Here is a 19,847-nt window from a genome sequence, read left to right as displayed (position 1 = left end):
CAAACCCAGGATATCGCTGTAGGAATTCCTCAGGACAGTATCCTGGGCCCAAACATCTTCAGCTGCTTTATCAATAACCTTTCTTCCATCATAAGTCAGACTTGGGAATATATTGCTGTTCCTTCATTGTCGCTGGGTTGAAATCCTCGAACTCCCTTCCTAACAGCGCCGACATCACATGGACTACAGCAGTTCAAGGAAGTGAACAGGAAGATTTGCTGACAGGAAACTCAAACCAAAAATCACGTCAAAATCTGACAGATTCACTCAATACATCAGGTCCTGGATATCATTGAACCTTTAATGTAGAAGGAGAAACGTTTTGATCAATTGCACAGCCTGAAAAAAAAATCTAATCATTCACAGCGGGGATAAACTGTGTCCAAGGTTTGGTCTGACCATTCAACATGGACAGCCATGAGGACACCGAAACCATGGAGAAACCGTGGAAATGTGGGGACTGTGGGAAGGGATTTGGTTCCCCATCAAAGCTGGAAATTCATCAACGCAGTCACACTGGGGAGAGGCCGTTCACCTGCTCCGTGTGTGGGAAGGGATTCACTAATTCATCCAACCTGATGAGACACCAGCACATTCACACTGAGCAGAGTTCAGTCATCTGCTCCGTGTGTGGGAAGGCAATCGGTCATTCATCAAACTTTCAGAGGCACCAGCAAACTCACAGTGGAGAGAGGCCGTTCACCTGCTCCGTGTGTGGCAAGGGATTCACTCAGTCATCCTACCTACTGACACACCAGCGCATTCACACGAGGGAGAGTCCGTTCATCTGTTCCTTGTGTGGAGACGGATTTAATCAATTATCCAGGCTTCTGAATCACCAGAGAATTCACACTGGGGCAAGTCCATACACCTGCTTTATCTGTGGCAAGGGATTTAATCGACCATCCAAACTACTGACACACCAGCGAATTCACACTGGGGAGAGGCCATTCACCTGCTCCATGTGCGGGAAGGGATACACCAATTCATCTGACCTGTTGACACATCAGCGGGTTCACACTGGTGAGAGGCCATTCACATGTTCCATGTGTGGAAAGGGATTCATTCGGTCATCCCACCTTCTGACACATCAACTTGTTCATACTGATCAGAGACCTTTTAAATGTTCTGAGTGTGAGAAGACCTTTAAAAGTAAAAAGGATCTGCTGACACACCAACGAGTTCACACTGGGGAGAGGCCATTCACCTGCTCCGTGTGTGGGAAGGGATTCACTCAGTCATCCACCCTGCTGACACATCAGCAAGTTCACAAGTGACTATGGGGATTGAAATCTGTGGTTACTGTTGCTGTTAATCCTGTTCAGGATTGAATTCTTTCATTCTGACAGCTGGAGTTTGTTTCTGCTGAAATATAATTGTGCAAAGAAGGGTGGCAGTTCAGAAGACAGGATAGAATTTTAAAAAAAAGAAAATGATTGATTGAAAGATTAATAAAGAGAGAAAAAGTCGAGTATGAGAGAAAGCAAGGTAGAAATATGAAGACAGATAGTAAAAGTAAATATTGATATTTAAAAATGAAAAGAGTTAACAAAGTGAGGGTTGCTCCTATAGAAAGTGAATCTGGGGAGTTAATAATGGGAAAATAAGGAGATGGCAGATGAATTGAAGAGGTATTTTGCATCATCTTCACTATGGAGGATACAAGTAACATGCCAGGAATGGCTATAAATCAGGAATTGGAAGGGAGGGAGGAGCTCAAGAAAATTACAATCACCAGGGAAGTGGTACTGAGCAAATTGTTGGAGCTGCGGGCTGACAACTCCCCCTGTCCTGATGGATTTCATCCTTGGGTCTTAAAAGAAGTGGCTGGTGAGATAGTTGATGCATTAATTTTAATTTTCCAAAATTCGCTAGATTCGGGAAAGATTCCATCAGATAGGAAAATGGGAAATGTAACTCCTTTATTCAAAAAAGGAGGGAGACAGAGAACAGGAAGCTATATGCCAGTTAGCTTAACATCTGTCATAGGGAAAATATTGGAAGTATTATTACAGGGCACTTAGATAAATTCAAGGTAATCAGGCAGAGTCAACAAGGTTTTGTGAGAGGGAAATCATGCTTAACAAATTTATTGGGGCTCTTTGAAGAAGTAATAGGTCCTGTGGATAAAGGGGAACTGGTGGATGTCCTGTACCCATATTTCCAGAAGGCATTTGATAAGGTGCCTCATTAAAGGTTATTGCAGAAAATGAAATTTCATGGTGTATGGGGTAACATATTGACATGAATAGAAGATTAGCTAGCTAACAGGAAGCAGAGTTTAGGCATAAATGCGTCTTTTTCTGATTAGCAGGATGTGATGAGTGGTGTGCCACAAGGATCACTGCTGGGACCTCAACTCTTTAGAATTGATATAAATGATTTGGATGAAGGAACCAATGGTATGTTGCTAAATTTGCTGATGACACACAGGTAGGAAAATAAATTGTGAAGAGGACATAAGGAGGCTACAAAAGGATACAAATAGGTTAGGTGAGTGGGCAAAAATCTGGCAAATGGAGTATAATGTGGGAAAATGTGATAGTGTCTATTTTGGCAGGAAGGATAAAAAAGAAGCATATTATTTAAATGGTGAGAGATTGCAGAGCTCAGATTCAGAGGGATCTGGGTGTTCTAGTGCATGAATCGCAAAAGGTTAGTGTGCAGGTACAGCAAGTCATTAGCAAAGCTGAAAGAATTTTATCATTCCTTGCAAGGGAAATTGAATATGAGAGAGGTTATGCTTCAGTTATACAGGGCACTGGTGAGCCCACATCTGGAGTGCAGTTCAGCGAAGGTTTAGTTGATCATTACCAGGAATGGGTGGGTTGTCTTATGAGGAAAGATTGGACAGATGAGGCTTGTATCTGCTGGAGTTTAGAAGTGTAAGAGGCAACTTGATTGAAACACATAAGATCATGAGGGGTCTTGTCAAGGTGGATGTGGAAAGGATGTTTTCTCTTCTGAGAGAATCTTTAGCCAGGGGCCACTCTTTAAGGGGTCGCCCATTTAAGTCAGAGATGAGGAATTATTTTTTCTCTCATAGGGTTGTGAGACTTTGGAATTCTCTTCCTCAAAAGGCAGTTGAGACAGAATCTTTGAATATATTTAAGGCAGAGGTAGATAGATTCTTGATAAGCAAGGGGGTGAAAGATTATCGGGGTCGGCAGGAATGTGTAGTTGAGATTACAATCAGATCAGCCATGATATTATTGAATGGCGGAACAAGCCTGAGAGGCCTACTCCTGCTCCTAATTCATATGTTCGTATATAAGTTAATAAACCATTTCAATGGGCTGCTGTTTAATATTCTGGATAAATGTCACATAGCATGTCAAACTTTGTTTTTCACACATTGTTGTACAATTTTGTCTTTTGTATCTGAGTGTTTAACATCACCTGGCTGGAGCTCACAAAGGACAATCTGGGGGTGGATCATATGGCAGGAACAGAACTTCAGCTTGGACACAGTCCTTTAGGGTCATACTGAAAGGGACAAATGACACTTTGGTCTTTCTCATATTTCTTCACTGACAGCAAAACCCACATGTGGATTAATCTTGAGGTGTGTGAGAAATCTGTCACAGCCACTTCTGTGCAGTACATACAGCCTAAAGATGACCAAGGTCAGGCTGTGGAGTCCAAGGTCACATAGAAAAATGGATGGAAAAATACAAACTCCCTGTAAATCTAACCCTCTGATTTCTGTTCGGAATCATTGGGTTTCAAAGCTCCCAGGCACCGAGTAGCAGGCTCCTTTACAACTGTGGTTGTTAAATCAGAGATTGGTGTAAAACTGTGCTCTGTTCCTGACTGAAACTGAAATGGCAGGAATAAGTCTCCAGTTTAAAAATGACTGTGGTGATTATTCTGAAGTTTTTAAGGTTTGTTAGTGACAGTCCTGAGTCCACTACTTTAAGCCAATGTCAACAACAACTTGTATTGACATAGCACCTCTAACATAGTAAAATGTAGCTAAAAATAAATAGTGTAAAGTCTGTCTTAAAATAACACGAGGAGGAATTCACAGGATCCTTTTAACTCCTGGGACAATTATACAACAGACATTTGATCTCCAGATAAAGAAGGACCTACACCATGTTTCCAAGAATTCCCTGTGAAATTGGTGTGTGTGTGTTAGATCCCAGGATTTTGTTGCAGTCTTCCTCAGTATTAACTGTACTTCCCAATTTGGTAATCAATTAATTTATAAATAAATCAGTTCATCACTTCCTCATGTCATTGTACACTCTGCTACTGAATTAAAGATTTAATGAACTGTACAACAAAGTTTTGTTAACTGGGAATTCTTATCTGTGATTTACTGTAATTCTGTTCCCAAATGTTAAAATTGGCTTTCTGATTTCTGAGTCCAAATCGTTTATATAAATTTGAATAACAGTGGTTCCAGCATTGCTCCCTGTGGAACATCAATTCCCACCTTTTACCAGTCTGAGTCGCTACTCTTAACCTCTTCTTTCTGTTTTGTAACCCGCTTGTTATCGATAACAGTGTGTACAAGGTGACCAACATCAGGCTGTGTGGAGTGAAGGGCCAGGCAGCAGATGGATGGAAAGATGGCTACAAAACTGAAATCAGAGGGTTTGATTTACAGAGAGTTTGGAGCCATCTTTTCATCCATTCTGCTATGTGGCCTGACCTTCAACAAGACCATCAATATAAGGGGAATTATCCGGAATACCAATAGGAAAGTAGAGGCTGCAAATATGCAAAGATGTTCTGCATTTTCTAAAATCTCCCGCCAGGGCTGATCACCGGGATGGCCATAGACCACCTAATATCTATTGGTGGCTTAGCTTTTTGTCATTGTATCTGTTCAAGATGTTGTCCATTATAGATTAAGGTTCGGAGAAAGTGCTGGAATTAGATAGTCAAAACTGCTTTGAGTCCCTGGAAGGTGATGTTTACTTGAATTTCGATAACTTTTTGGTCCTTACAGACACTGATACTTTATCGCCAGTCTTAGTCAGTAGTCAGGTTGGCAGTGTGAGGCTAAACCTGGTCTACCTGATCGATAGGAAGTGTATCCATGTGGGTTTGTGTGTATGTGTGTTGTGTCAAACCAAATGGAATGTTCCATGTCCTTTGTAACAACAGGAAGAGTTTTTTTTTCAAGATCCCTTCCTTTCCCCTCACTTTTATGATCAGTTCAGAAAACACTTGTGTACATCATCCTCCAGCGTGCTACTGCCTCCACTAAATACTTCCATCGGTCTTACTAACAGATAGGAATGGGATCACTGATATCACAGGAATAATTTCTAAAATGCTGTCATTCTGATTTTAAAGCTTCCTGGAGTAAGACATTGATCCAGATCTTCCCACTTAACACCAATCCATATTCCCATCTGAGTTCCAGATTTCAACGTGATTGTCCCATATGTTTAGCATCTGTCCATCTGTGAGAGATGATGAGAATACAGCCTCAGAACTTTGGTGAGATCAGATGAGATGATCTGCTGCACTTCATCTGATGGCTGAACAAGCCAATTCTGTAAAGGCAAAAGTGCCTTGTATGAAGGTTTTCCTCACTCGTGTTGCGGGATGATCTCTGCTGACACCTTGTTTGTCTGTGTTGGAGTTTCTGAAACGACATGTTGCTATGGTGGTGGACTTCTGCCCACAGCTGGTGTTTCCAATTGAATCAATCATCAGTTCGCTTCCCACTTGTTATGATTAATGTTGAGGGCTTTCATGTCTCATCTTTGAAGCTTTGTGATTGTGCGATATGGAAAACATGTTTAACCCCTCGTTAAACTTGGTTCAGCACATCCCCTCCACAGACGTTACAACAAATTGTCTTTGAGATCAGTTTTTCCTTTACATTCTGAGTTGTTCTGAATATTAACCTTATCCTGACCTGTCCTAACTTTCCTGCCGGTTCATTTATTGAAACCAAGGACTCCCCTTGTTCTAATGGTGAATTCCCTGTCTGCCCAGTTATTCCTTTAAGTTTGTGCCTTGTTTCACCATGTTCCCACATTTCAGTAACAAATGTTGAAATATTTGCTCCACACCCACAGGGTTTCATCTGTTCAAAACCACAAACAGAAGGGTCCAGTTTTCTCTTGGAGTTTGAGGCAAATCAGCTTCCAAAATGATGCAGAGTTTCAACCAATGAGGGAGATCGTGGTTCAGCCCCGCTCCTCGTTCACTCCAATTGGCTGGAGGGCCAGCCGCTCCCCTTTGGTCCTGCGGTCCTGCAGCCCTGCTACCTCTTCCTATTGGGCCAGAGCTGCCGTCAATCACCCAGGCATAGTGATGAGAGCATGCGCAGTGTGGCTGCTGGTGCTGGACATCAGTGCGCAGGTGCAATCCCGCCTCGAGTTTGGAGCATGCGCAGTGTGAGTGAGGGCGAAGGAAAGCTGCTTGTTTGTCAGGTCCGCAGCCGGTAAGATAAAGGGCGGAATTGAGGGAGAGATGCAGCCGGCGGGTGGACGGGCAGGTTTCGTAAACACCTTGAGCCGTTCTGAAGCCAGAATAACAAGCTACCGGTTCCTCGCTGGTACTGTGGGCGGCAGTTGCCCCGATCCGCGTTCCTCGGTGAGAGACCCGGATTAATGGCCGCCATCGTGTTCAGAGGGGCGCATGCGCGGTCATCTATGTCTCTGTCAGCAGGAGGAGAGGATATTATGAATTTCTATCCTGGACTGACAGGATGGATTTTGGAAACTATCTTTACAGTGGGTTAGAAGGGGAGGATTTACACACAGGAAACTCAAATCAAGAGAAATGTTTGTCCCTTCTCAGTTTCCATCCTGGATTTATAGTGATGGTTATTGTAAACTTACAGGACACTGGAAGTGGAGGATTGACAGACGGGAAACTCAAACCAAACATCTGACAGAGTCATTTGATTCTTCAGAACCTGAATATCACTAAAGTTTGAATGTATAAGTGGAACAGCTTGTCTGTAGGCAAAGATTTCAGGTAAGCATGAGAATGATGAACTCCAGTGGGGTAAGAATGGATCTGACCCAGTTAAGTTGAAAACAAAGGTTGGCAGGTGAAACTGGAACTGAAAAATTGGCTGCTTTGAAAAAAGAGATAGTTTGGACACACAAGGCAAAAGATAGGGGAAAGAAATCCAGAGCTCTCACAATGACAAAAACAACAGAGATTAAGATGAAGAAGAAAAAGTGTGCTTTATTGCAAATGTCAGGTGTAAAGTAGAAGCAAGCTGAATAAAAAAGGTTCAGAGCAGAATTGGAAAAGCAATTAAGAGAAGCAAAGAGAGGGTATGAAAAGAGATTGATGGCTAACATAGAAAGAAATTAAAATGTCTTCTATAAACATACAAAGGATGACGAAGGAATGGATGGGGCTAATTTGGAACCACAAAGGGAATTCACACATGGAGGCAGGGGGCATGGCTGATGTATTAAATTAATACTTTGCACCTGTATTTACTAAAGAAAAAACCGTTGCACAGGTCATGGTGAAAGAGAAGGTAGTTGAGACCCCTGAAGGGTTTAAAATTGATGAGCTATTGGACAGGCTGTCTGTACTTAAAATAGACAATGTACCAGGATGGTTTGCATCCACGGATATTGAGGGAAGTGAGAGTGGGAATTGCGGAGGCACTGGCCAGAACTTTTCAATCTTCCTTATACTCGGGTGATGTCAGAGGACTGGAGAATTCCAAAGATTCCACCCTTGTTCAGAAAGGGTCTAAAGATAAGCTCAGCAACTACAGGTCTATCAGTTTAACTTCTGTGGTGTGGAAGCTTCTAGAAACAATAATTCAGGACAAAATTAATAATGGCAAATCATGTTCATCTAAAATAAAAACAAAGTTCTGTAAAAACTTTGCAAGTCAGGCAGCATCTGTAGAGAGAGAAACAGAGTTAATGTTTCGAGTCCGATATGACTTTTCCTCAGAACCTTATCTAACTTGCTTGAGTTTTTTGATGAGGCATCAAAGAGGGTTGATGAGCGTAATTCTGTTTATGTGGTGTAAATGGACTTCCAAAAGACATTTGATAAAGTGCTGCACAACAGACTTGTGAGAAAAGTTATAGCTCATGTGATCAAAGGGACAGTAACAACATGGATACGGAATTGGCTGAGCGCCTGGAAATAACGAGTAGTGGTGCAGTGGTTAATGGTTGTTTTTCGGACTGGATGAAGATTTATAGTGGAGTTCCCAAGGGATCAGCATTAGGAGCTCTGCTATTCCTGAAAAAATATTAATGATCTACACCTTGGTATACAGGGTTCAGTTTCAAAATTCACAAACATTACAAAACTTGGAAGCATTGTGAACTGTGAGGACGATAGTGTGAAAAGGACGTAGACAGGTTGGTAGAGAGGGTGGACTTGTGGCAGATGAAATGTAATGCAGAGAAGTGTGACGTGATTCATTTTGGTCAGAAGAACGCTGGGAGACAATAGAAAAGAAAGAATACAAGTCTAAAGTGGATATAGGAGCAGAGAGACCTGGATGTGTATGTGTTGAAGGTGGCAGGGCAGGTTGAGAAAGCAGTTCATAAAGCACACAGTATCCTGGGGTTTATTAATAGGGACATTGAGTACAGGAGCAAAGTTGTTATACAAGACTGGTTTGGCTTCAACTGGGGTATTGTGTCTATTTCTGGGCACCACGCTTTGGGAAGGATGTGAAGGCATTAGAGAGAGTGCAGAAAAGATTCCCGAGAATGAAGTCCCTCATCCCTGGGACCAGTTACAAATATAAATTAGAGAAGTCCGGACTGTTCTGTTTGGAGAAGCGAAGGTTGAGAGGAGATTTGATAGAGGTGTTCAAAGTCATGAGAGGCCTGGACAGAGTGAACAGGGAAAGGCTGCTGTCATTGGTTGGAGGATGAAGATTCAGAGGACACAGATTGAAGGGAATTGGGGAAAGAAGCAATGGTCATATGAGAAAAACTTTATCTCATAGCCAGTGTTTAGAATCTGGAATGCACTGCCTGAGAGTGCAGCGGAGGCAGATTCCATTGAAGCATTGGGGAGGAAATGATTGTATTGTTTGAAAAGGAAGAATGTGAGGGGCTACAGAGAGAAGGCAGGGGAGTGGTACCAGATGAATATCTCCTTTAGGGAGCCAGAATAGATGCAAGGGGCCGAATGGCTTCCTTCTGTGCTGTAACTATTCGGTGATCCTGAAGCAGTGTGACTGGAAAAGCACCGAGACACACATACCCTGGTTAGAGCACACCTGGAGAACTGTGTTCAGTTCTGGGCAGCAAACTTTAGGAAGGATAGAATGGCCTTGGAGGGAGTGTAGCACAGATTTACCTGAATAATATCCGAACCCAAGGGTTAAATGACAGAGATTGCACAAAAAGTCGTAGAGACATTATGACATAGAGGAGGCCATTCGGCCCATTGAGTCCATGCCAGCTCTCCAGAGCAATCCAGTCAGTCCCATTTCCCTGCTCTATCCCTGTATTCTTGCAGATTTATTTCCCTCAAGTGTTTATCCAATTTCCTTTTGAGATCATTCACCATGTCCATTGCCAACCCCTCGCATAGGCAGCAAGTTCCAGCTCAATATCACTCATTCTCAGAGGGCCAATAGGCTGTGGAATTCTCTTCCCCTGAGACCATGGGGGCTGGGTCATTGAATATATTCACGGCTGAGTTATATAGATTCTCGACTGACAAAGGAGTTGCAGATTATAGGGGATAAATAGGAAAATAGAGTTGAGGCCACGATCAGATCAGCCATGATCTTATCAAATGGTGGGGCAGGTTTGAGGAGCTGAATGGCCTACTGTTGCCCCTAATTCCAATGTTTGTATGTATGGAAACTCAGTACAGTCTTGCCAGGGAGAGGGTGTTCAGAATTGAAATCAGTGAGGACTCTGATCTCTGGGAAGGAAGGAAACCCTGGGAGGTGGGCGTGGAGGATTCAGAAACACTCACTGGAGACCCCAAACCCTCAATAAGAGCCTGCAGGTTCTGCGTTTGCAGCTCTGAGGCTTCTTCCCAGGAGCAGGCCCAGGTTAATGGCCGTAATCTTGGTTCATCTGGGAGCAGACGCATGTATGGCCACCTTGATGATGCAACAGAGAGTGGACGGGGCTTGAGGGTGTCTGTTACCAGGAGGGAAAATGATTAATTCATTGATTTTATTGTCAGTCTACAGACAGGAGCTGGAGAACTGAACCCAGGCAGAGGAGAGGGAGGGAGAAAACTGGGAGTGGAGGAAAGAAATGGTGGAGATGGGTTTGGATTTCAGCCCAGGGAGGATGGAGTGTGTGTGGGACGGGGATTTATAGCTTTGGGGGAACAAGAGAGAAATCAATATTCCATTAAAACTAGAATTGTCTGCTCTGAATTTCTATCCGGAACAGACAGTGATGACTTTTATAAACTCGTTTTCCAGGGTATTAGAAGGGAAGGATTTGCAGATGCGAAACTCAAACCAAACATCTTCTGACAGAGTCACTCGATTCACCAGGACCTGAATCAGACTTTGAATGTGGAAGGAGAAATGTTTGTCTGTTCTGTCAGTGGGGAAAGATACTGAACGTCAGTGTCACTGGAAAAACACTGAGACACACACATATACACACCCGAGTGAGCGTGTTCAGTGAACTGACTGTGGAAAGAGCTTTAACCAGTTAAACAGCCTGGAAAAGCATCACATCGTTCAGTGAGGAGAAATCATACACATGTTCTGTGTCTGGACAAGGCTTCAACTGATCATTCAACCTGGAGAGACACAAGGACACCCACACTATGGAGAAACCGTGGAAATGTGAGGATTGTGGGAAAGGATTCAGTTACCCATCCCTGCTGGAAAACCATCGACGCAGTCACACAGGGGAAAGGCCATTCACCTGCTCTGTGTGTGGGGAGGGATTTACTCAGTCATCTGGCCTTTGGTCACACCAACGAATTCACACTGAGGAGAAGCTATTCAGCTGCACTTCTTGTGGAAAGAGGTTCAGGCACTCTTCAGCACTCACTGTACATCAACGCATTCACACTGGGGAGCGGCCATTCACTTGCTCCGACTGTGGGAAGGGATTCACTCAGTCGTTCCATCTTCTGACACACCAGCGAGTTCATACTGGAGAGAGGCTGTTCACTTGCTCTGTGTGTGGGAAAGGATTCACTGGGTCATCCCACCTGCTGTCACACCAGCGAATTCACATTGAAGAGAAGCCATTCAGTTGCACTTCCTGTGGAAAGAGTTTCAGACAGGCATCGTCCCTCATTTTACACCAGCGAGTTCACACTGGGGAGAGACCATTCATCTGTTCTGAGTGTGGGAAGGGATTCACAGTTTTACCCAACCTGCTGAGACACCAGCGAATTCACACTGGGGAGAAGCCATTTAGCTGCACTTCCTGTGGGAAGAGTTTCAGGCAGTCATCCAACCTCACTGCTCACCAACGCACTCACACTGCAGAGAAACCGTTCACATGCTCCGTATGTGGGAAAGGATTCAGTAGGTCATCCAACCTCACCGCACACCAGCGAGTTCACACTGGGGAGAGGCCGTTCACTTGCTCGCTGTGTGGGAAGGGATTTGCAAAGTCTTTCAACCTGCTGACCCACCAACGCACTCACACTGAGAAGAGGTTATTCAACTCTCGGTGTGTGGGAAGGGATTCACTCAGTCACGATGCCTCCTGAGACATCAGCAAGTTCATAAGTGACTGCAGGGGTTGGATCCTGCTGTTCTTGCTGCTTGTAAGATTGTTTAGTATTCATAGTCTGGCAATATTTTGTTTCTGCTGATGTTAACAACCCTATAACTGGCTGGAGTTTAATATTCTGGAGATGTCACTGATTTTCAGGACTGCAGTGTCCCTTTTTAAAAGCACCATTAACTTCAAAAACTGTCAGTAGAAACCCCTTGACAATAAAATTATGAACTTTTACTACAATCGTAAATTGATATTTGGTGAAAAATCTCCAATTCAGTGTCTGAAAGTTTTAACTGCAGGGATCTAAATTTATTTTTCAATGCCAGTGGGAAGAGGATAACCAGGGAAAGAGTAGGGCCCATTAGCGACCTATGGGCCTTGAAATCTTGACCATCATTCAAGGCTATGGGCCAAGTGCTGGTAAATGGGATGGTTAGGTAGGTAGGTCAGGAGTTTCTCATGTGTTGGTGCAGACTTGATGGGCTGAAGGGCCTCTTCTGCACTATGTGATTCTGAGAAGATTTCAGGTGTGACTGGAAAACTGCTGAGACACACAAACCCTGGTTATAGCACACCTGAAGAACAGTGTTCAGTTCTGGGCAACAAACATCAGGAAGGATAGAATGGCCTTAGAGGGAGGGTAGCACATATTTACCTGAGTGATCTGAGCTCCAAGGGTTCAATTACAGAATGTGATTACGCAAAAGAGTCACAGAGTCATTATGGCACAGAGGAGGCCATTAGGCTCATTGAGGCCATGCCAGCTATGTAGAACAATCCAATCAGTCTCATTCCCCTGCTCTATCCCCGTATCCTTGCAAGTTTATTTCCCTCATGCTTCTGTCCACTTTCCTTTTGAAATTACTTACCATGTCCATTTCCACCTCCCTCATAGGCAGTAACCTCCAGGTCATTACCACTCACTGTGTAAAAATATTCTTCCTCACATCTGCCGCACTTTTTACCCAAAATCTTAAACCTCTGTCCTTGAGTCTTTGTATGATCAGCTGATGGGAATAGCTTTTCTTTGTCCACCGTATCTAAACCTGTCATAATCTCATACACCTCTACCAATCTCCCCTCAACCTCCTTTGCAGGAACCATTCTGGTAAAGCTCCTCTGCACCTTCTCAATGACCTTCACATCCTCCCTAAAGTGAGGTGACCAGAACTGGATGCAGTTCTCAAATTGTGGCCTAACCAGAGCTTCATAAAGAATTCAACATAACTTCCTTGTTTTTGTTCTCAATATCACAATTTATGAAGCTCAAGATCCAATTGGCTTTGCTAACCACTCTCTTAATGCATTCTGTCACCTTCAGAGATCAAAGCCATGAAGCCCCAGTTCCCCCTGTCCCTGCACACTCTTTAGAGCTGTGCCATGAATAATATTTTCCCTCTCCCTATTCCTCCTGATAAAATACATCACCTCACTGTGAGGGTTGTAATCCCTGGAATTTATAAGATTAAGAGCTGATTTGATCAAAGTTTTTGAGATAATAATTGGAACTGACAGGATAGATAGAGAGAAACTATTTCCACTGGTTGGGGAATCTAGGACGAGTGGGTGGAGGCTAAACATAGAATCAGGTTCTAGCACCTTTTCTGGGAGAGAGTTCCCGATCAGAACGACTCTGTTGGTGCACTTCCCTGTTTTTGTACTCAGTACCTCTATTTATGAAGCCCAAGACCCCATATGCTTCACTGATACCCCCTCAATCTGTCCTGCCACACGAAATTGGTTCCATAAATGGTTTAGTCATCACTCGTACTCATAAAGCCTACAGAATGATACAAAATTTAAAATAGTTCCTGTACTATGTGAAACAAAAGCAGAATTACCTGGAAAAACTCAGCAGGTCTGGCAGCATCGGTGGAGAAGAAAAGAGTTGACGTTTCGAGTCCTCGTGACCCTTCGACAGAACTGTAGTTCTGTCGAAGGGTCATGAGGACTCGAAACGTCAACTCTTTTCTTCTCCGCCGATGCTGCCAGACCTGCTGAGTTTTTCCAGGTAATTCTGTTTTTGTTTTGGATTTCCAGCATCCGCAGTTTTTTTGTTTTTATCCCTGTACTATGTGCCCTGAATACCACACACCCGTCCCCACTGTTATGTCATCGTATCTACAAGGACCTTGATGTTTGGATGATAAGGGAATTATCCACAGATTTCAGAAGTCAGAATGCAGGGAGAGAGATGGGTGGACTATGACCACCCAGTAGCCAAGACCCCGGTGTTAAGGCAGTTTTCAGAAAACACTGAAATAGTCCCTGTGATAGTGACACCAGTAAAAAGGGTGGAGAGAAGAGAGGGATTGGTGACTGGGCTGGAATAGGGGCCACGGCTGGCACGGCTGCTGGGAAGCACTTATACCTGGAGAATATGTGGGAACAGGATGAGGCTGTGAGGCAGCAATGGACAGGAATCTTCAGTAAAAGAAATAAAAGGCAGAGAGATGAAATCCTGGAACAAGAAGAAGGAGCGAAATCCAAAAAAGAGATGGTGGACGGCCTGATTGAGAGAAAAGGAACGGTCAGTGAGATCATTCAGCAGAAAAAGATTGAGGTGAAAAGTCAGAACATGTCTAAAGCTGTTCCCTGTGTGATGTGAGGAGGGTTTTTATTGGATCAGGTACAACAAGGCCAGGAGGACATTGAAAAACAATAGACAGTCCAACAATAGAGAGCCCAAAGGGTCTGGAGTGGGGAGAGCTAATAAACCCAGGGAATCACAGGGCCAGTAGGACATTGAAAAACAAAAGAGAGCTCAAAGGGTCTGGAGGGGGAGAGTTATTAAACTCAGGGAATCACAGGCTGCACAAACTTCAAGTGTGAGCCCAGACCCATTTTAAAACTGAACAAATAAATCCCTGATTTTACTGAGACTCTTTTCCGTGTCCCAGCTCCTGTAAATACTGACTGGAAAGGGACCAGAATCTTCGGAGGCTCCACTCCGCTGGCTGCTTGTGAGGATGTGATTTCCGACCAGATTAATGTGCTTTTGCTGTGAGTATTTAATAAAGTGTCCGAACCTCTCAGTGTGCTTCCTGTCCAATATCCCTCTCATCCATGGATCATCTGTTTTACCAATTGGGAAAAAAAATGCCCTTTCACAGATTGGTCTCGATGGCGGCTGGTTTACCCAGAATCCCCATGGGTCAGAAAGTCCCCTGTCAATGAGAACGGGAATCCATAGCGCTGGAATGAGGGCCGGGCTGTGCTCTGAGGCAGGGGCACAGCTGGGCGATGTTACTGAGTTGGAAATGGGTGGTTTTAGTGATCTGCAGTCAGAAGCTCAGTTTGGGCTGAAATATGACAACAAGATTGTGAATATTCTGGTTCAGCCTCAGAGAGTTGGTTTGGGAGTGGAGACAATGGCTTTCATCTTCCCAAAGTTTAAATGGAGGGAATTTCTGCTCATCCAGTACTGGATGTCAGACAAGTCAGGACGGTGTGTGAGTTGGACAGGTGTTCATTGACACCTGTTACCTTCGTCCTTCTAGGTGGAGGAGGTTGAGGGTTTGGGAGATTCTGCCAAAGTTCTGGTCGAGCTGAAGATGTATTAAACACACCTTCACCCCCTGCATCTCCCACCTCTCTCTCTCCTCTCATGGAGGCCAGCGTCTTGTATAGGCCCAGACTGGGTGGCAGGTTCCCTTCCCTGCAGGACATTAGTGAACCAGTTGGGTTTTTATGACAATCCAGCAGTTTTCATGGTCACTTTTTCCTAGTGCCGGCCCCACAAATTACTAGATTCAGCTCAGTTTCACAACCTGTTTTTGTGGGTTCTCTCTCACTCCCTTTTTTCTGTTTTAAATCAGTTTCACAGGGGATTAGAAGGGGAGGATTTGCAGTCGGGAAGCAGAAACAAAACATCACAGCAGGATCTGACAGTCGCCTGATTTATCATAACCTGAATATCATTTGATTTTGAACATGGAAAGAAAAAGCACCGTTCACATCGCAGAGAAACCGTACACGTGTTCTCTGTGTGGACGAGGCTTCAACCAATTATCTGGCCTGTCAAGACACAAGCGCAGCCACACCAGGGAGAAACCGTGGAAATGTGGGGACTGTGGGAAGGGATTCAGATTCCCATCTGAGTTGGAAATGCATCGGCGCAGTCACACTGGGGAGAGGCCGTTCACCTGCTCCACGTGTGGGAAGGGATTTACTCTTTCATCCAACCTGCTGAGCCACCAGCGAGTTCACACTGACAAGAGACCTTTTAAATGCCCAGACTGTGGGAAGTGCTTTAAAAGTTCCTGGGAGCTGATGTACCATCAGTGTGTTCACACAGACAAGAGACCATTTAAATGCTCCCACTGCGGGACTGGGTTCAGGCGATCATCTCAACTCATTGTACACCAGCGAATTCACACTGGGGAGAGGCCGTTCACCTGCTCCACTTGTGGGAAGGGATTCACTCATTCACCCCACCTGCTGAGACATCAGCGAGTTCACACGGGGGAGAGACCGTTCATCTGCTCTGAGTGTGGGAAAGGATTCACTCGGTCATCCCACCTGCTGACACACCAGCGAGTTCACACTGGGGAGAGGCCATTTAGCTGCCCCCAGTGTCGGAAGGGATTCACTCAGTTATCTAGCCTGCTGAGACACCAGCAAATTCACACTGGGAAGAGGCCATTTTCCTGCCCTCATTGTGGGAAGAGATTCACTACTTCATCCAACCTGCTGACACACCAACGAATTCACACTGGAGAGAGGCCATTCACCTGCCCTCAGTGTGGGAAGAGATTCACTACTTCATCCAACCTGCTGACACACCAGCGAGTTCACACTGGGGAGAGACCATTCACCTGTGCCCAGTGTGGGAAGAGATTCACTCATTCACCCCACCTGCTGAGACACCAGCGAATTCACACGGGGGAGAAGCCATTCACCTGCGCCCAGTGTGGGAAGAGATTCACTCATTCACCCCACCTGCTGAGACACCAGCGAATTCACAAATAACGACAGTGATGGGATTTTGCTGTTCAACACATCTAGGACTGAATCACGTTCATTGGGGTCTGTTTCTGCTGATGTTATAAACTACAGCCCACTTACAGGGTCTAATCTGGTGAAAAGTCAAATAAATTAGTTTTGTGTTAAAGACACAGTGTGTTGAATCTTTTTTATATCACTAACACAACTTAGTTCCTTTTGAAGGGCTCTCCCTTTCCCCTCTCCATCCTCACCTCCAGCAACAAGTGTGAGGATCTCATGGAGCTTCTTTGTCACTAAGCTGCCTCTGCTGCTTCCCTCCCTTCCACTTACACTCCCTAAAGTTCCCCATTACCCGAGCCCTGAGCTCACATTTTTCAGTCGTTTCCCTCCCATCTCCCCTCATGCCGTCTCAGAGCTCATCTTGTCCATGAAACCCAACTCCTGCTCCATCGATCCTACTCCCACTAAACTGCTGATCACTCAACTTCCCAATGTCCACTGACTATATTAATAGTTTTCTCTCTCAGGTACTGTCCCTCCCTCCTATCATTATACCCTTCTCAAAAAAATCCTTGACCCCACTGTCTTTCCAAACTATTGCCCCATCTCCAGCCTCCCTTTCCTCTCCAAAGTCCTTGAACATGTTGTCACCTCCCAAATCTGTGCCCATTTTTCCCAGAACTCCATGTTTGAATCCCTCCAGTCAGGTTTTTGCCCCTGTCATAGTGCTGAAACAACTCTTATCAAAGTCACAAATGGCATCCTATGTGACTGTGACAAAGATAAACTTGCCCTTCTTGTCCTCGACCTGTCTGCAGCCTTTGACGATATTGACCACATCATTCTGCACCTTTGCCTCTCCCCTATCGTCCAGCTGGGTGGGGCCGCTCTCTCCTGGTTCCATTCTTCTTTCTAATCATAGCCAGAGTATCACTTGCAATGTCTTCCCTTCCCAATCCCACAGTTACCTCTGGTGTCCCCAAAGGATCCCACCTTGGTCTCCTCTTATTTCTCATTAACCTGCTCCACACAATGATATCATCTGAAAACCCTGTCAGTTCTCACATTTACACTGACAGCTCCCAGCTCTGCCTCACCATCACTCCTCTCGACTTCTCCACTCTTGGTAAATTATCAGACCGTTTGTCTGATATCTGGTGGTGGATGTGCAGAAATTTCTTCAAATTAAACATTGGGAAGACTGAAGTCATTGAATGACTGGTAAAAGCAGATTCAGTAGTAATTTTCAAAAGTGATTTGAATTTCAACTTAATAAGTAAAGATTTGGAAGGCGATTGGAAAAGGGCAGGGGAATGCGACAGATTGGTAACATTTTCAGAGACAGTACAGGCACAATGGGCTGAATGGCCACCATCCGTGCTCTATGAGATTCTATCATATGTTTATTATGAATCGTTCCATTATTATAGATGACAGAATGTCATCAAACCACAGCAGAGAAGGAGGCCATTTGGCCTATCGAATCTGTGCTGACAAATTCGGCAAGCGACCCAGTTAGTCCCACTCCCCCATTCTTTACCCCATCCCAGCATCATTTCTCTTTCAAGAATTTATCCGATTCCCTTTTGAAGGTCACTCTTGAATCTGTATCCATCCGATGGTGAATTCCAAATTCTTACCACTTGTTACTGAAAAGATTTCCTCATGATGCTAGCGTAAAAGCAAAATACTGCAGATGCTGGGTGTCGGAAATAAAAACAGGAAAAGCTCAGCAGGTCTGACAGCGCCTGTGGAGAGAGAAAGAGAGTTAACGTTTCGAGTCCGTGTATGACTCTCCTTCATTGCACAATACCAAATTCCCTAGGCAGTTCCTCGACATTCCAGTCTAAAAAAAATCTTGTACACTCCTGGAATTCATCCACCACAGTAATATTGCTAATTTGGTTTGCCCAATCCATATGTAGCTTAAAGTCACCCATGAATACCGTAACACCCTTGTTACATGCATCTCTAATTTACTGTTTAGTACTGTCCCCCACCTGATCACTACTGTTTGGAAGCCTACAGACAACACCCAATAATGTTTTCTTCCCATTGTTGCTTCTTAGCTCCACCCAGACTGATTCTACATCTAGATTTTCTGAGCCAATTTCCTCTCTCAGTATCGCACTTTTGTCCTTAACTAACAATGCCACTCCACCTCCTTTTCCATTTTTCCTGTCTGTCCTTAATATCAAGTATGCTTGGACATTCAGTTCCCAGCCTTGGTCACCATGCAGCCATGTCTCTGTAATCACAATCATATTGTATCCATTTACATCTACTTGCACTGTTAATCCATTTACCTTATTGCGAATGTTCTGTGCTCTAGACTTTTTAACATTTTTACTTTTTTTTTTGTACTGTGGCTCTATTTACTGCTAGCCCTTGTTTCCTCTGCCTTCCACTTTTGCTTTCTACTTTTCTGTCTCTCATTCCAATCTTTGTTTCCCTCTTTTGTGTCTCCCCACTCAGTTTCCCATTCCCCTGCCAGTCTAGCTTAAACCGTCCCCCACAGTACTAGCAAACACCCCAGCGAGGATATTGGTTGCAGTCCTACTGGGGTGCAACCCATCCACCTTGTACAGGTCCCACCTTCCCCAGAATCAGTTCCAATGTCTCAGCAATCTAAATCCCTCCCTCCTGCACCATCTCTCCAGCCATGAATTAATCTGGTATATTCTCCTTTTCCTGATCTTTCCAGCACATGGCACTTGGAGTAATCCTGATTCCAGGGGAATCACTTTTTAATTTATTTCCCAGCTCCCTATATTCTGCTTTCAGGACCTCATCCTTCTTTTTACCTACATCATTGGTACCTATATGGGCATTGACCTCTGGCTGTTCACCCATCCCTTCAGAATGTCCTGCAGCCACTCAGTGACATCCTTGATTCTGGCACCAGGGAGACAACATACTATCCTGGTGTCACGTCTGTGGCCGCAGAAATGTCTATCTGTTCCCCTGTCAATATTTCTCTTGTGCTCTCCCCACCTTGTGCAGCTGAGCCACTCGTGATGCCACAGATATTTTTTAATTCATTCATCGGATGTGGGCGTCACTGGCTGGGTCAGCATTTATTGCCCATCCCTAATTGCCCTTTTCAGAGGGCATTTAAGAGTCAACCACATTGCTGTGGGACTGGAGTCACATGTAGGCCAGACCAGGTAAGGATGACAGATTTTCTTCCCTAAAGGGACATAAGTGAACCAAATGGGTTTTCACAACAATCGACAATGGTTTCATGGTCTTTAGACT

At 44.4% G+C, this 19,847-nt stretch overlaps 2 protein-coding genes across 8 annotated transcripts; both read left to right on the top strand.

The window, feature by feature from the left end:
* Positions 1 to 383: 383 nt before the first annotated feature.
* On the top strand, positions 384 to 1,391 carry LOC121270361 (zinc finger protein 436-like). Its single transcript, XM_041175659.1, has one exon. It carries the CDS (start codon positions 408 to 410, stop codon positions 1,275 to 1,277), a length of 870 nt encoding a protein of 289 aa, XP_041031593.1. The 5' UTR covers positions 384 to 407; the 3' UTR covers positions 1,278 to 1,391.
* A 4,956-nt stretch (positions 1,392 to 6,347) lies between these two features.
* On the top strand, positions 6,348 to 16,755 carry LOC121270358 (gastrula zinc finger protein XlCGF7.1-like). 7 transcript variants are annotated; one of them, XM_041175653.1, is made up of 4 exons: positions 6,348 to 6,412; positions 6,815 to 6,951; positions 14,543 to 14,645; positions 15,461 to 16,755. In XM_041175653.1, the coding sequence occupies exon 4, from the start codon at positions 15,576 to 15,578 to the stop codon at positions 16,611 to 16,613; it is 1,038 nt and encodes a 345-aa protein (XP_041031587.1). In that variant the 5' UTR covers positions 6,348 to 6,412; positions 6,815 to 6,951; positions 14,543 to 14,645; positions 15,461 to 15,575; the 3' UTR covers positions 16,614 to 16,755. The 7 variants fall into 7 exon arrangements, 6 of the variants coding, with proteins under 6 accessions (XP_041031587.1, XP_041031586.1, XP_041031588.1 ...); XR_005941512.1 differs by lacking the exon at positions 15,461 to 16,755 and adding an exon at positions 10,370 to 11,685 and having other exon boundaries at positions 6,365 to 6,564; positions 14,543 to 14,641; XM_041175652.1 differs by having other exon boundaries at positions 6,365 to 6,564.
* The last annotated feature ends 3,092 nt before the right edge of the window (positions 16,756 to 19,847 follow it).

The sequence above is a fragment of the Carcharodon carcharias genome, chromosome 27, assembly GCF_017639515.1.
Source record: "Carcharodon carcharias isolate sCarCar2 chromosome 27, sCarCar2.pri, whole genome shotgun sequence".
Taxonomy (NCBI): Eukaryota; Metazoa; Chordata; class Chondrichthyes; order Lamniformes; family Lamnidae; genus Carcharodon; species Carcharodon carcharias.
The sequence above is the reverse complement of the archived record's forward strand: the minus strand, read 5'-3'. Positions and strand labels throughout refer to the sequence as shown.

Bases quoted from the DNA above. Each gene is read 5' to 3' on its own strand.
- LOC121270361 (XM_041175659.1), top strand. From the start codon at position 408: ATGGACAGCCATGAGGACACCGAAACCATGGAGAAACCGTGGAAATGT.
- LOC121270358 (XM_041175653.1), top strand. From the start codon at position 15,576: ATGGAAAGAAAAAGCACCGTTCACATCGCAGAGAAACCGTACACGTGT.